At 53.1% G+C, this 15,656-nt stretch overlaps 1 protein-coding gene across 1 annotated transcript in view; it reads left to right on the forward strand.

Annotated features, from left to right (window-relative positions):
* CUNH8orf74 (chromosome unknown C8orf74 homolog) overlaps positions 1 to 12,539 on the forward strand; it is a 30,981-nt gene extending 18,442 nt beyond the window's left edge. The window contains exons 3-4 of the mRNA XM_033176912.1: positions 9,519 to 9,925; positions 12,175 to 12,539. Of these exons, the coding sequence (XP_033032803.1) occupies positions 9,519 to 9,925; positions 12,175 to 12,411 (644 nt within the window). The 3' untranslated portion in view covers positions 12,412 to 12,539. The remainder of the gene's footprint in view (positions 1 to 9,518; positions 9,926 to 12,174) is intronic.
* Positions 12,540 to 15,656: the final 3,117 nt, after the last annotated feature.

Below are 15,656 nucleotides of genomic sequence, written 5' to 3' on the forward strand. Positions count from 1 at the left end.
GGCAAAATAACGTGTGCAAGTGATGAAGTTGTGCAGCCCGAGGTGAGCCCGCATCTGCCTGAATCTCCAGTCTGTGCTCATACCAGACACGCCCCACTGCCCCTGACAGAGGAACTGAGCTTCAAGGAATGGCCCCAGCGTCAGTGCCATCTTCAGTCCAGGTGTTCCCTAAGCTTAATGGTGGCTGCCGTGTGGCCGTGAATGGTGGCTGAGAACAGAACACGCAGTTATTGAATCCTTGGTGCCGAAGTCACGGGGCAGGAGGACGATGCATCTCCAGCCAGCGTGGTCCTCCTCTGGCCAGTCCAGGCCCATCCTGATGAGGTCACGAGGGATGCGGCGGCTCCTCCTCCCCACAGGAGTGTCAGGCCCAACCAGCCTGCCCTCTCTCCTCTCCCTGCACTCCAGCCTGGGCGACAGTTTACCAGGTGGCTTTGGAAAGGGGTCATCCTGAAGGGACCACTTGTGCTGCAGTAGGAGGTGGGGAGGCCAGCAGTCCAGGGACCCCGGGACAGGCAGGAGCCACAGAAGAGGTCTCAAGCAAAGGTGGCAAGCTCTCAGGGCTGTTCCTGACAATCCTGTCTGTCCCCAGGCCGTGGTCAGTAGGGCAGCCACAAAGCTCACTCCAGGGAACAGCGCCTGGCCCAGTCTCCTGCCCTGGCTCCTCCATTCCCTTCCCTGGGCAGACAGTGCCCCAGCCCACATTTCACAGACACTTGTGACCTACTAAAAAGCACCAGGGCTAAGGTAATGAAAGGAAACTGGCACCAACCCCTTCCCTACACAGGGAGTGGTGACAGGGAGGGCAGCTCTACCGCCAGGTTCCTGACCCCTCCCCCCGGGCAGAGCTCAGGTCCTGACTTTGCCACAGGTTAGCTTTAGGCAAGTCTCATCCTTTTTCTGGGCCTCGGTTTCCCCATTTGTAGAGAAAAATGATTGGGCAAGCTCAACATTTCTCCTTGGTCCAGAGACATGTGCTCCTTGGTCCAGAAAGACTATTTGCCCTGAATAGACTTGAGAAACATTGCAAACGCTCCATGCCTTTTAGCGATCTGCTAAGCTAATTTGCATATTTTGTTGAGTTCATTAGCATATTAAGACTATTTAATCTCCTTGGATCCAACATATTTTAAAGGTCTCTCTGGCGCGAAACATTCATTTTGATATACAGGTGACTCTTGAACAACACGAGATTTAGGGCCACCAACCTCCTGTGCAGTTGAAAACCCATATGTAACTTTGGACTCTTCCAGAATTTACTTACTAATAGCCTACCGTTGACCAGAAGCCTTACTGATAACATAAACAGTTGATTCACATATATTTTGTATGTAATATGTATTATGTACTGTGTTCTTACAATAAAGTAGGTTGAAGAAAATATTAAGAAAATCATAAGGAAGAGGAAATACATTTACCCTTCATTAAGCAGAAGTGGATTATCATCAAGGCCACTATTCTCATCATCTTCATGTTGAACAGGCGGAGGGGGAGGAAGAGCAGGGGTTGGTCTTACCATCTTGGGGGTGGCACAGGAAGAAAATCTATGTGTAAGTGGACCCGCAGGAGCATCTGGAGGCCGAAAGTTAGAAGTCATCCCAGGGACTCCTTCCTCTTGCAGTTCCAACCCATGTTGTCCCAGGGTCCACTGTAACAGCTCTTGCAAAACATTCTTTGGAAAATGTGACCAATGGGGTTGGAGGTCCCTTGCAGTGTCCACCTCCAAGAATCTACAAAAAGACCCCAAAGCTGCTTGGAGCTGGATGGCCTGGAGTTTGAATTCCAGCTGAGGCACTTACCACCTGAGTGGCCCTATGCAAACCCCTCAGCCTCTTTAAGCCTCAGTTTCTCTCCTGGGTGAAGAGGGGTTGGTGCCTGTGCCAGCCTCACTCTGCTGGGAGCTGGGAGAACGAGTGACCTAGAGCATGCATGGCACAAGGCAGTGGGTGCTCCCTAACTGAGGGGAGCTCACCTGGGCAGTACAGTCCCTGGCACCCAGGGGTGAAGGAGTTTAGTAGAGTCTCCCCAAGAGCACAAAGGGGGCAGAGGGCAATGCGGGGGGATGAAGGATGCGGTGGGGTGGAGATGGTGGGCCCTTGCCTTCGTCTACTTCTCACCATACCGGGTCAGCCCTGGTAGGCGCTCAGGTGTTGGGAAAGGTGAGCAGTGCCAGGCTGTAGCCTGACTTGGTTCCTGCCCCTGGGAGGCAAGAGGGGGGAACCAAACTGGTTTATCGGGGTACCTGGGTCCTCCCGCTCAGGCACACCCAGAAGGAGCAGCCTTCCCCATTTCCAGCCCCGCAGGGATATGGTGCATCTCCCCTTGCTCGCCCAGCCCAGACTCCAGGTTTGAGGGGCCAAGGAAGCCACCGGAGCCTCCTGGTCCGAGCCGTTTCTGCCCTGATCATGGAGCTTCCGCTGACATCTGCCCAGCAAGCCTCCCCCGCCCTTCCCCTCCTCATTCCTCTCCTCCCCTACTCCCGCTGCATCTCCTCACAGGTGCTGGCCTCCAGGGGCTTGGGGACCATCTTCAGGAAGTTCCCAGCAGCCAATGCAAATGAAGGCCACTCCCTGTTATTGAAGAGCAACTTGCAGGCACAGATCTGTCCGCCCTGCAGCCAGTGGCTTCTCCCTGAGACTTAATCCCTCTGCTTTCTGAGTCACCAGGAACTTCTCAACCCGAGGCCCAGGGAGTGTGGTCCAAGGCCAAGAAAGTATGTCTCATGAGCCGGCTTCCAACAAGCTTTGCTGAAACCCAGAATCAGCCAAGAGCGTCTGGGGGCCGAAAGTTAGAATTCAACCCAGGGCCTCCTTCCCTGTTGACCCAGGACAAGGTCTGCACTTGGTTTGTATGACCTCTTAGGTGCAGGCCACAGCCTGTGGTCATAGTAGGGCATCGGCCAGGATGACAAGCCAGCAGGAAACCCTGGCTCAGCACAGCGGCTGAGTGCATTCGCACTACTGAGCCTTGTGGACTTCTCCTTTCAGATCTGGGCTCTGTGTACGGCTGCTGGGGCTGAACAGAGGGGCTCAGGGGCTGGCCTTCGCCAAGGAGGCAGACACAGCCACCCACAGCTGCAGGATGCAGGTGACCCCACCCCATGCTCCATCAGGCCAGGCCAGGCTGGTGGAGGAGGGCACCTTCTGGCCAGTTCAGCGAAGGTGTGATGAGTCACCTGGTGAAGCTCACACCGTCGCCCCCACACAGGCCCCGAGTCCAGCGTGCTGATCAAAAATGATGGCCTCATGTCTGCTCACCCTCTGGGATCCCTTGATGGACAGTCTCTGCTGTCCTCCACGCGGTCACCATCTTCCCTCTGGGATGGCCCCAGCCTCTCATGTCTGGCCTCAGTACCTCTCCACCAGGTTCTTAACCCTGAGGAATTTGATAAATCTATGTACGCTATCCTCGGAGGTCTTCGTGTTCCATGATGAAGTCAACTCTTTCACATGGCACACAGGGCTGTCATGAATGACCCTGTCCAAACTGACCACAAGCCCTGGGTCCCCCAGCTCCGTCCCCAGAATCCTGCTTTGCCTCCTGGACAGCTGGGTGTGGCCCTGTGCACACAGCCACGCTGTGCCCCACTCGCCCCAGAACTTCGCCGCTGCTGGCCCCCAGCCTGGTGCCTCCGACATGGGTCATGTGCAGATCCCCTGGCCTCTCAGAGCTCCTTCTTCTCTCACTGTGTCCCTGCGGGGAAGCTCCTGCCAGGTGGTGGCAGGCCTGCATGCTCTGATGCCCAGCTCTGCGTGAAAGGACGGGAAGGGACACAGGGCATGTGGGGCCAGGGGGGTCTTTGGTGTCCGGAGGGCAGCAGCAGCCAAGAGCTCCTGGTCAGTGAAGCTGGACCTGGACCCTGCCCTAGGCTGATCCCCGCCGAGGCCTTGGACCTTCCTTCCCACACAGCTTGTTCCTCCTGCTGTCAGAATTGGCTCCCTGGAACCTGGCTCCACTCACCCCCTACCGGCTGGAAACCCTTCTGCCATGTCTGGGTGGGCCTGGCCTTTGGCGCCTGTTCTGCCAGCCCAGCAGCCTCCATGGTGAAAGCCTTGGCCACAGGTAGCATCCCCCAATGCCTGGCACATGGGAATGTTCCCTAAATAAATTCTTTTGTGTGTGTGAGAGACAAGATCTCACGCTGTCGTCCAGACTGGAGTGCAGTGGCATGATCTGCAGCCTTGACCTCCTGGGCTCAAGTGATCCTCCTATCTCAGCCTCCTGAGTCACTGGGACTAAAGGCAGGCACCACCATGCTGGCTATTTTTTTTTATAGTGTTGGGGTCTTTCTATGTTGCCCAGGCTGGTCTTGAACTCCCAAGCTCAAGTGATCCCCCTGCCTTGGCCTCTGAAAGTGCTGGGCCCATTCCCTTGTGTCCATGCAACAAGGCTCTCCTTCTCTGCAGAGCACCTCCTAGGAGCTGGGCACCGCTCTGGCACTAGGCACCCAGCAGTGAACAGAAAAGACGCCCTCTCACTCACTCACAGCTTGAGTGCTAGTAGAGGGAAAATGACCAAGAACAAATCGCATCAGTAAAATGCGCAAGATCAAAGACCTTGACGAGTACTCTGGAGAAAGACTCCGTTGGGGGTACTGCGAGACGGTGACCCTGGGGGTGGGACCCCTGCAGGGCAGGGCATGCTAGGGGCTTTCGGGGCCTGGCCTACCCAACCTCATCTCCAGCCAGGCAGCTCCTCACCTGCAGATCTCTAGCCTGCTGACTGCCTTCCTCCCCCACCTTTCAGTCCCTCAGAGGGCCATGCCTGCTTCAACCACAGGGCCTTTGCACAAGCTGCTGTCCCTCCTGCCTCGCTCTTCACCACCTCTTTGCCCAGCAAACCCCTTTGACCCAGTCCATCCCAGCCCCTTTACTGCCTCCTCAGGGAAGCCCTTCCTGACCTTCTTCCTGTCATGTGTGCTGTCAATCCCACAGAGCCCTGTGTAGAGGTAGATATCTGTGCATTTCCTCCCCAGCCCTCCACTATCTCCCTGGAACCTGGAAGAGTTCTTGGCACAGGGAAACCCCGAATAAGTATTTGTTGACAGAATGAATGAACACCTCCACCTTGACATATTAGAGCTGGTTCATTTACTCTGTAGACTTTGACTGGGCCCCTCCTGTGCACAAATCCCAGTGCCGGGAGCCGAGAATACAAAGGTGGCCATCATTTATTCAACTGTCTCCTCTTCAAGACTGGCAGCTCTCTGAGGGCAGGGGTCATGTCAGAGGTCAGTATCTTACCATATGGTATTCTCTCTGTTGGTAGGCCCACTGACCTTCAAACATCCCCTGTAAGAACCTGGGAGTTGTGCCGGTTTCTGTCTTGCACACCCTACATCTGAGGATGGCCAGGTCCTGCCACTCAGATCTGCTCCTTCTGTGCACTGCCCAGAAGACAGAGCCCTGGTTCTCAGTATGGCGTCCATCCAAGGCCCTTGTGTCTGTCTTCCACCCACCTCTGCATGCAGCTCTTGCCATCATCTGCCTCCACCTTTAGGTGCCAACAACAACAAACCTCACCTTGCTCCCACCCAGGCCAGGCTGCTTCCTGCTCCTCTGCTGTCACTCAGCTGGGCTGTGAAGTGGCCCCACTTCTGGGCCTGGCTCAGCCTCACTCTGGGATGCAGCTCACACATCGCCTTCTCTAGAAGGACCCGGTCCTGAAGTCCGTGCTCTTCTTCACCCAACTCTGTTCCTCTTTACTATGCACTGCCATTATCTGCTTGTGTCTCTCCTGCAAGCATCTGAGAACAGGGGATATGACTTATTTGTTGTCATAGTATTGCCAAAATCTTGCATAGTGCCAAGTAATTAATAGGCAGTAATAATTTATAGGTTCAGTCACCATTTGACAAACTAATCTTGAGTGAATGGAAGGATAAATGTATAAACCGAAAAGTATCTGAGACAGGTCTCAATCCATTTAGAAGGTTATTTTGCCAAGGCTAATGACATACCTGGAAGAAAGATCTGTTCCTTTCTCCAAGGATAATTTTGAGGGCTTCAATATTTAAAGGGGAAAGTGGGCTGGAGGGGTAAGAAGGAGGGTATGGTGATCCACATGTTGCAAGAGAAAAGGAGCAGGTGGGGAATAATCAATTATGTGTTCTTCCCTTGCTCAGTAAATTGGCACCTTATCTAAGATAAGGTGAACATAGAGTAGCTACCTGTGGAGATATTTAACCTTTTATTTGTAGCTACCTGCTTAGGAATCAAAGGAAAGGCAGTTTCTTGTGTTACTCAACTTTCAGGCTAATTTTTTTCTTTTGGCATAGTGAATTGGGTTCCCAAGTTTTTATTTTCCTTTCACAAATGGATAGAAGGGTGGGTGAATGGATGGGTGGATAGATCGAAGGATTAATGGATGGATGAATAGGTGAATGGATAAACAAATGGGTGGAAAAATAGATGGGTGGTTGGAAGAACGGATGAATGGATGGATGGATGGATGGATGGATGGGTGGATGGGTGGGTGGATGAATGGATGGATGGATGGATGGATGGGTGGATGGGTGGGTGGAAGAATGGATGGATGGATGGATGGATGGATGGAAGAATGGATGGATGGATGGATGGATGGATGAATGGATGGATGGATGGATGGATGGATGGATGGGTGGATGGGTGGGTGGAAGAATGGATGGATGGATGGATGGATGGATGGGTGGATGGGTGGGTGGAAGAATGGATGGATGGATGGATGGATGGATGGGTGGATGGGTGGGTGGAAGAATGGATGGATGGATGGATGGATGGATGGATGGATGGAAGAATGGATGGATGGATGGATGGATGGATGAATGGATGGATGGATGGATGGATGGATGGATGAATGGATGGATGGATGGATGGATGGATGGATGGATGGGTGGAAGAATGGATGGATGGATGGATGGATGAATGGATGGATGGATGGATGGATGGATGGATGGATGGAAGGATGGAAGGATGGATAAGTGGAAGGATGATGGATGAATGGATGGATGGGTGGGTGAAAGCATGGATGAATGGAAAGATGGACAGAGATGAATGAAGGAAGGAATAGAGGGAAGGCTCGATGGGGGAGGGGAAAGTGGAAGAAGGGAGAAACATTTTTTTGCAAAGGTAGAAATAAATTCTTTCTACAGCATTTATCGATTGCTGGCTTGCATTAGGCTCTGTATGAAGCTGGACATCTTACCCCATTTGACCCTTCCAACAAGCCTGTGAAGTCAGTATCACTCTTCTGAATTTTATATTTGAGGGAAAAAGGCCCAGTCTCATATCTAAGAGGGATAGAGTATCTCAGACCTCCAAACCTGGTACCCTCACAAGAGGAGTGTAACCCGTGGGCTCCAAGCCTGCTGGTTTGCCATCACAGAAAGGAGAAGTACAGCCTCCAGTCTGTAATTCTGCGTGGTGGAGCAGTTCCTCCTTCCCTCCCCCAGGAGGCTGAGATTGCCAGAATCCAGGCGTCACGCCCAGCACATCCTAACATGGCTCCAAGTGGAGTGGTGCCCTTTTGCTAATATTTTCCCAAGACCATGATGTCTCCACCCTCTGGGTACTTTGGGGAGATTCAAGGTAAATATTTCCATACAGAGCAAGATAGCCTCAGGGACCAGCCAAGAGGGAGCATGAAGGGACTGGGGGTGGGGGGACTTCAAAACAAACTTGTGGGCAAGGCTGAAACAGTCCCTGCTGAAGGGGCATGAAGCACTCTAGCAGGGGGTGAGGAAACCACCTAGGGCCCCATGGAGGGCTCACACAAAGGAAGAGCAAAGGAAGGGGTCTGTGGACAAGCCAGGTCACCTACTTTGGGGAAAAGCCTGGCTCCTTGCCTACAACATGCTACTTTCATTGTCAGCAGAGGGAACTGCGGAATTCTCCAAAGTGCATGATCTGGTGGGCGCCTGGCCCAAGCCCTCATTCTTCAGAGGGGGACACTGAGTCAGAGAGCAGGAGAGGCTTGGCCAAGTCCACAGTGCACTTCCAGGACAGTGTCTATGAGAACCCAGGTCTCCAAGCCAGGGCCGTGCTCTCCTGCTGCCCTTGACTTGCCTGTCTCTCTGCCTGCTGTCTGCTCATCTACTCACCAGGGTAGGCATGTAATTCAGCCACGACCCTTCATGAACCACCTCCTCTGTTGAGAACCAAGCAGATGATGGGAGAGCCCTGCCTCCAACCACTGTGCTGAGCACCTGAAAGAGTTGTGAGCAGGAGGAGCGAATGGGAGAGGAGGAAAGAAGAAGTAGGGAGATGGGTCACCCCCTGAGGAGCACTGCCCACAGTGCTACCCTCAGAGCCAATCCTTTGCATGGGGTAAATAATATTTTCCCAACTCTGCAACATAAGCCACCAGCACAGCAGTTGCCTGGGCATCAATCACCTGCTTCCACTTTTTTTTTTTTTTTTTTTGGCGGGGGGATGGAGTCTTGCTCTGTTTCCCAGGCTGAAGTGCAGTGGCATGATCTCGGCTCACTGCAACCTCCACCTCCTGGGTTCAAGCAATTCTCCTGTCTCAGCCTCCTGAGTAGCTGGGATTACAGGCACCTGCCACCACACCCAGCTAATATTTGTATTTCTAGTAGAGATGGGGTTTTGCCATGTTGGCCAAGCTGGTCTCGAACTCCTGACCTCAAGTGATCCACCCGCCTCAGCCTCCCAAAGTGGTGGGATTACAGGTGTGAGTCACCGCGCCCTGCCACCTCCTACTCTACTCTTATGGGAATTCCTTTTCTACATTCTAATCTCCTTCCTGAAGAGAAGTAGAAACAAGATAAAGCACAACTAAAGCAAGTCTTTAAAACAGGCATCAAAAGACAAAATACTGGCCAGGTGTGTGGTTCACTCCTGTAATCCCAACACATTGGGAGGCCACAGTAGGAAGATCGCTTGAGCCCAGGAGTTCGGAAAAACAAAGAAACAAAAAAGACAAAATACTGGTAATGATAATGTGATTATACTGAGATCATATAATCATATTTATATAATTATACTGGGGTAATTATGTAAGAAAAAATGGGATAAGTTTAAGTTACTGCAAGTAAAAAAAGAAACGTGGTACACTCCATACCTTTCAAGAGCTAATGCATGGTAATAAGAATTGCAGTTAGAGCAGCCACAGTGGCTCACACCTATAATTCCAGCACTTTAGGAGGCCAAGGCAGGAGGATCGATTGAGTTCAGGAGTTCAGCCTGGGCAAAATAGTGATAACCTCATCTCTACAAAAAATAAACAAAATTAGTCAGGTGTGGTAGCATGTACCTGTAATCCCAGCTACTCAGGAGGCTGAGGCAGGGGGATTTCTCGAGCCTGGAAGTTGGCGGCTGCAGCGAGCTATGATCACACCACTGCACTCCAGCCTGGGTGACAGAGTTAGACCCCATCTCAAAAAAATAAATAGAAATATTTTTTAAAATGCGGTGGGGACATGGGCTCTGTGACCAGGCTGTCTAGGTGCAGAGCCCACATCCACTGCCTGGCAGGGCAGCTCTGTCCCACTCCCACTCTGTACCTGGCCCCTGTGCCCACAGGCTGCTCCATTACTGAGGCTGTGACGATCCTGGGGAACAAGCTCAGAGATTACCAGGACCACTTCAACACCACCCACCTGCTGGCCCTCTGTGACTACTTCCACCATACCTTCATCCGCCACTACAAACTCTACCAGTATGTCCTGGGCCAGGACCAGCAGGTCGACCTGACCGTTGCCCACCTGGAGGTGTGCATGCCACCTCAGCCCCTCCCGCTGGCCGAGGGCATGGACAGGGACTTGTGGACCCACCAGCAGCAGGTGGCTGCGCTAACGGAGGCCGAGGCACAGAAGCGCGCCGATGTGCTGCTCCTGAAAGAGGCGCTGCTCCTGGAGCTGGATAGTTCACTGCAGAAGGTGTTCACTGCTGCTGCGCCTGCGCAGCCTGGCCGGGTCCTGGAGAGACAGGTGAGGCTCTGACCACCTGCCATGGGTGGGCACCTGGGCCAGCAGAGACATCAGCCAGATCTGGCGTCACTGCAGATGGGAGCTCCTCATTGGCACCCATGGGAGGGGGAGAGATGCAGGGAGGAATCAAGAGTCTACCATGGGTTTCTCGGTAGACTAAAGGTAGAAATTCATGTCCCTGTTTTAGTGATGAGACGACTGAGGCTCAGAGAACTTTTCAACTCCCCAAGGTCACCAAGCTAGCATGGGGTGGAGTTCACATTTGGACTGAGCCTAACTGACCCTGAAGTCTAAGTTCCTTCCTCTGTGTCATTGATCAGTGACAGATTCCACCAAGAGAGGCAGGAAAAAGACTCCAGCTTTGGAACTCCTGCAGGTCCCCCAGAGCCGGCACGCCCCCAGGCTAGGGGAGAAGATGGAAGAGTCAGGGACATGGGGATAGCTCGGGGAGGGTCATGTGACCAGGGAGACAAAGGGCGGAGCTGGAACCGGGGAAGGACTGGGAGGATCTGGTGCCTGGATCTCAGACTTTGGGCTGCCCTCTTGGAGGGTCTGCCAGACCACTGGGGCTCTAGCTGCCAGCATTTCCCATGACCAGCTCTTCAATGACCGTGATGACCCCAGCCCCAGGGTAGCTGGCTTCTTGAGGGCCTAGCCAAGCCTACATTGGTTTCTCAGCTATACATAAGCACTGAAGTCATCATGGTTGCATCGTCTTTGAACATACTTTGAGAGACAAGTATGTGCACGTGTGTGTGCACGTATGTGTGTGTGTTTCAGGCATTGGGGTCGGGGAGTTGCAGGGCCTGTGAGTTCCAAGGGATTTTGGTTTCTGAATCATCAGCTGAAGAGCAAAAGGCCCTGGGAAGTATTCCTTTAGGGTTATACACACACACACACACACACACACACACACAGGAAAATCTCTACAGAGCAATGAGCACAGCAGCCTGGATGGTGCTCATCTAAGGTTAAGTCTGCAGACAAATAGCACATCAGGGGGCCATGAAATCTTAGCTCATGAAGACATTCAATAAAGACCCAACAAAACCCCTGCAACCGTCTACGTCTCTGGCCCCCTGCAGGGGACCTTGCTCTAGCACAGGGGGTGGGGCGGGTCATGGCCACAGTGGCCCAAATGGCCCCGTACTTCCCACAGCTGTTCCTGCCTGCTCCTCCCAGCTCCCTGCCCAGCTTCCAGCATGGCACTGCTGGACCCAGCCTGGCGGAGCTGGTGAGCCAAAGCCCCCTACACCCTGTGCCCCAGCCTGGCGGAGCTGGTGAGCCAGAGCCCCCACACCCTGTGCCCCAGCTATTCACCTGAGATGGGGCACTCAAGGGCATAGAACAAACACTGCGCATTCTCCTATAGCACAACAACCTTCCCCAATAATTTTTTCTACAAAAACAACCAAGAGGATATGCTGGGGCAAATGTACAATTTTGCATACCTTTTAAGTGAATACAAGATCTCAAAGAAATGCACTACGGACAGCCAGTTGCTCCCAGTGTGTCCCCTGACAATAGCTCCTCTGCTGTGTGGTTGCTCAGGCAGGGAACCTGGAGAAACACACTTGCATCGTCCGTGTCTCCAGGCTCTGTTGGCCATGACTCTGATGGAGCTGACCAATGGGGCTTCCTGTTTAACTCGGTGGATGGGCGGTGGCTGCGTTTTCATTCTTCCTATGGCTGGCTGGGTGGATGACACGCCCAATCTCTGAAGCAATTTCCCCTGTCCCCTCCCATGAAGCTGCCACTAGAACTTTGAGAGGTGAGAATGAGGATGGTTGGGGGTGGGGTATCCAGATGGAGCCTGCATTGACTGGGAAGTAGGGTCTATAGGAAATACGGCACTGGCCAATGAGCCCAGAACAAATGACACACTCAAATAGCCTGGCCATCACTCTAGGCCAAAAGAGAAAAAGGAGGGAGTGACTATTGGAATCCAAAAAGAGAGCTTTAGTTACAGCCAAGGGTTGAGGGACAGGAAGTGTGACTACCCAGGGTCCGTGGCCATGGCCAGCCCACAGCCGGTCAGGAGAAGATGAGGACCTCCCCACCCTTAGACCTCCCACCCCTAGTTGACTGAAGTCAACCAGAAGCCAGAGGTCAAGGCAGCCATGGCCCATGGGCAGGGTGAGATGGGTGGACAGTGGACACATCCTCATACCCGCAGTAGGGGCTGAGTTGAGAACCAGATCTGGTGAGACCTCCCAACCCCGCTCACCGGCCCTCCCCATTCCTTTCAGGAGCTGGAGAGCCTCGTCTGCCAGGTCATCCACATCCAGATGAAGCTCCTGCAGGAACTGCTGCAGTGCAAGATCCAGAACACGTTCGCCATCTTGGACCTGAAGCTTCGGAAGAAAACTCTGAACCTCAACGCCCCCACCCCTATCCCGCCCCCCATCACCAGTCACGCAGGCCAGGAGGAAGCCGTGAAGCCCCACAGAGCGAACAAAGAAAAGAAAGTGAAGGCAAGGAAGTAGAAGGCCCCAACTGCCACACGAGACTGACTGGGGACCAGTCACCCACAGCCATGAGCCGTGCAGTGTGGTGAGTTCAGCACCAACCCACAGAGAGACTTCTCACGATTAAAAGAAACAAACCCATGCCATCAACTGGTCTCTGTCTTGGAAACCACCTGCTACCACCTAAAATCCAATCCAAATGATTTCCCCTGATGGCTGTGCACCTCTGCTAAGCATGGAGCTTTGCTCTGGGGGTACTTGTCACATGCTGACAAGTCTGAGCTCTGCTGAAGATGGAGCCACCCATGGGTGCAAGCTGGTAAGAATGAGGGTGCTCCACACACCAGCAAAGCCCTCCAGGGAATCCCATGCCATGTAACAAGAATCTATCCTAGGATTCTTCCTCCTGACATTTAAACCACAGGCTTCACTGCATGCAGCCCAGCCCATAGGTCTCCCGCAAGAGGACCCAGAGCCATGTGCCCTCTAGAAAACTCTTCCTCCCAGGAACATCTGCACTGTCTGGACTCAGGCTGGGGGCAGGTGCTGTCCCAGAGGTCGGAGACCTGGCCTGGAGCCCGCTTTACTGTGGATCTGCTGTGTGATGCTGCCTGTGTCCCTTTCATCCCTGGGCCCCAACTCTCTCTCCTGTCGAGTAGAGGTGCTGTGGGATGGTGTCTCAGGTCCCTCTCTCACTAAGATGTCCTAGGAGAAAGATAAGGTGAGGTTTGCTATTCCCATGTGTCAAGGGTTTCAAGGTTCATGGAGGAAAAGGACCTACTCGAAGTCACACAGCAGAGAGCAGAAGCCCTCCTGCTTCCGTGCTGTTTCCCAGGGGCATCGTTCCTCTTATGCAAACAGTGGCACATGTCCTGGAGCTGTTGGTTTGACAGGTGACCATGGCCCTCGAAATCAGAACGGTGAGGGGGTCACCACATACTGCCTCTTCCCAAGCCCGAGACTGCCTCTGCCCTGCTCTGCCATTTGCCTGCTGCACCCCTCGTGCCCAATAAGGCAGGCCAGTGTCATTAGCTCATCCTGCCCATCTCTCCTTTGCCACCTACTTTCTAGTTTGTGCCACCTGAGGTACGCCTGGTGTCTGTTTCTAGGCAGAGTCAGCTGCCTTAGGGGGTTGGGGGTACTTAGCGAGGGGTGCCCTGCTGAAGGAGAAGAGCAGCCCTCTGCAGCCCCGGGAGAGAAGTCCAGGACACAGGACCCCCCAGCAGGGGAGGCAGCCCTGCTGGGAGCTGCACCTGAGACTCTCCTCCCATCTCACCCTGATGCCACGGCCAGGTGTGTTGATCCCCAAGAAGCTTGATGAACCTTCTAATACCTCTTGGGATGGAGAAAGGAGGTCCTGGGAGTTTCTTAAATTTTTTATTCCTTCCTTCCTCTTTCATTCCATAAACATTTTTGAACAACTGTATCTACTGTATGGATGAAACAATTATGGTCTTGAGGGAAGTGTGAGAGCTGCCATCGGATTCTGTCTAGGGCCTCACCAGGGTCCCAGACACCCTCATGGCCAGTGTGGATGGGTGTACTCACATGCGTGTGTGGGAGTTGGTGTAGGGGCAAGTGGGTACAGCTTCTACTCAGGCCATGTGCCAGAGACCCACACCTGGCTGACTTCACACGACTTCCATGACCATTTGGTGGCATTTGTTCAAGGGCAAGCAGAGGAGGCCTGGGGGCCTGGCATCATCTGAGGGGCAAGGTTGGAGGAGAGGAGAGGCCCAGCTGGATCTCGAGGCCTTCCAAACCCATAAGTGAAAGAAGTGACCTTTGGAAGAGTTGCATTTCAGGTGATGGGGTTCCAAGCCAGCGTGAGAAGCCACCGTCCTCCCTCAGTCCCTGCTGGCATCTGCAGGAGTCCCGGATGTGGTGCAGTGTAGACGTATGTTTTGTGTGTAGCTGAGCTGTATTTATGAAGAGGTCAGGAGGAGTTGGGAGAGTCACAGGGGCCAGAAATGTGGAGGGAAGCCACAGCAGTGAGTGGAAGAAAAGCCTCGGGCCCCATCCTCCATGGAAGTCAAAACTGGGCTTTCTGTCTCAAGCTAAGAATAGCAAATGGGTGGTCCCATGGGAAAACTCCTCCCTCCCACCTGCCTGAGGCAGCAGCAGGGAGCACCTTCTTACAGCAGACACTGGGTAGACACTGAGACAACTGTGGGACAGTGGACTTCCCACCCATGCCCCCTACTCATTCAAGGCCTAAACTCTCACACCACCCAGGAGTGGAGACCCCAAACTGGGAAACTGTCCTCAAATCCATCTGAAACCAGAATGCCAGCTAGAGCCAGTGGATAAAGGGACTATGCATTCTGGGTTCTCTGGGGCTGTCCTGGGTGACTCCTGTTATCCCAGTGTTGGGCCTGCTTTGGCGTGCACCCAGCTTTGATTGTTTCGTGGAGTTCTCTGAAGACTTGCTCTAAAAGAAGCTGGGGGGGGTAGGTAACACCCCACGTGTGCTTCAGCTCCTGCCATGACTGCATCTCATGGTGTGGGACTCTCCTGGTGTGTAGGCACATGGGGTGTGCCGTGAGCAAGTTCTCACCTATGCTTGAGGCTGCAACTGGAAGAGGCAGAGCACTGACCTGTCTCTCCCTCCCAACACTCTCCTGACTCAGTGGAACCCTTCAAAAACAGCACCCGGGCCATTCCTGAGATACTGAAATACAGGCAGACACAGGTAACTGAGGAGAGCCAGCTCTTCCCATGGTGGTGGTGCTGAGAGAAGGACACAGCACCTCTGCTCCCACCAACTGCTCAGCGCCTCAGCCACTTGCACAACCGCAAGATGCATGAAGCCACTAGGCTCTGGGGTCAGTGGGAAAACGGAGAGAGACAAGCCAGGCACATAGGCGGTATGTCCAGGAGCTGGGAGGAAGAAGTGTTCACAGAGGGGAGTCCCCATGGCCTTGCTGCATTGACTTTGCTACTTACCACTTGCTACAAAGCTACAGTGGTTTAGCTATTGTTTGCCACTGCATTTTCATTTTTCAATAAACCCTTTTGGTAGCAATGAACTCAACAAAAAAGGAAAATGCCTGAGTAATGAAAATGTAAATATATTGACTTTCTCTTTTTTAAGAAAGTTAATTATGAAACTGTAACATGCACAAAGTTGTTCTCTGCATCTACCATCTGCCAAGAACCACAGCAATACCACTGACTACCGAGAAGTCTTCTCAAAAAGTGTCAGCAGCTACCTCAAAGGTTCACAGGAACTTTAAGAAGCCTGTCCAGGAAAGGCGTGGTGG

Source organism: Trachypithecus francoisi, unplaced genomic scaffold (genome assembly GCF_009764315.1).
Source record: "Trachypithecus francoisi isolate TF-2019V2 unplaced genomic scaffold, Tfra_2.0 Contig01554, whole genome shotgun sequence".
In the NCBI taxonomy this organism is placed as follows: domain Eukaryota; kingdom Metazoa; phylum Chordata; class Mammalia; order Primates; family Cercopithecidae; genus Trachypithecus; species Trachypithecus francoisi.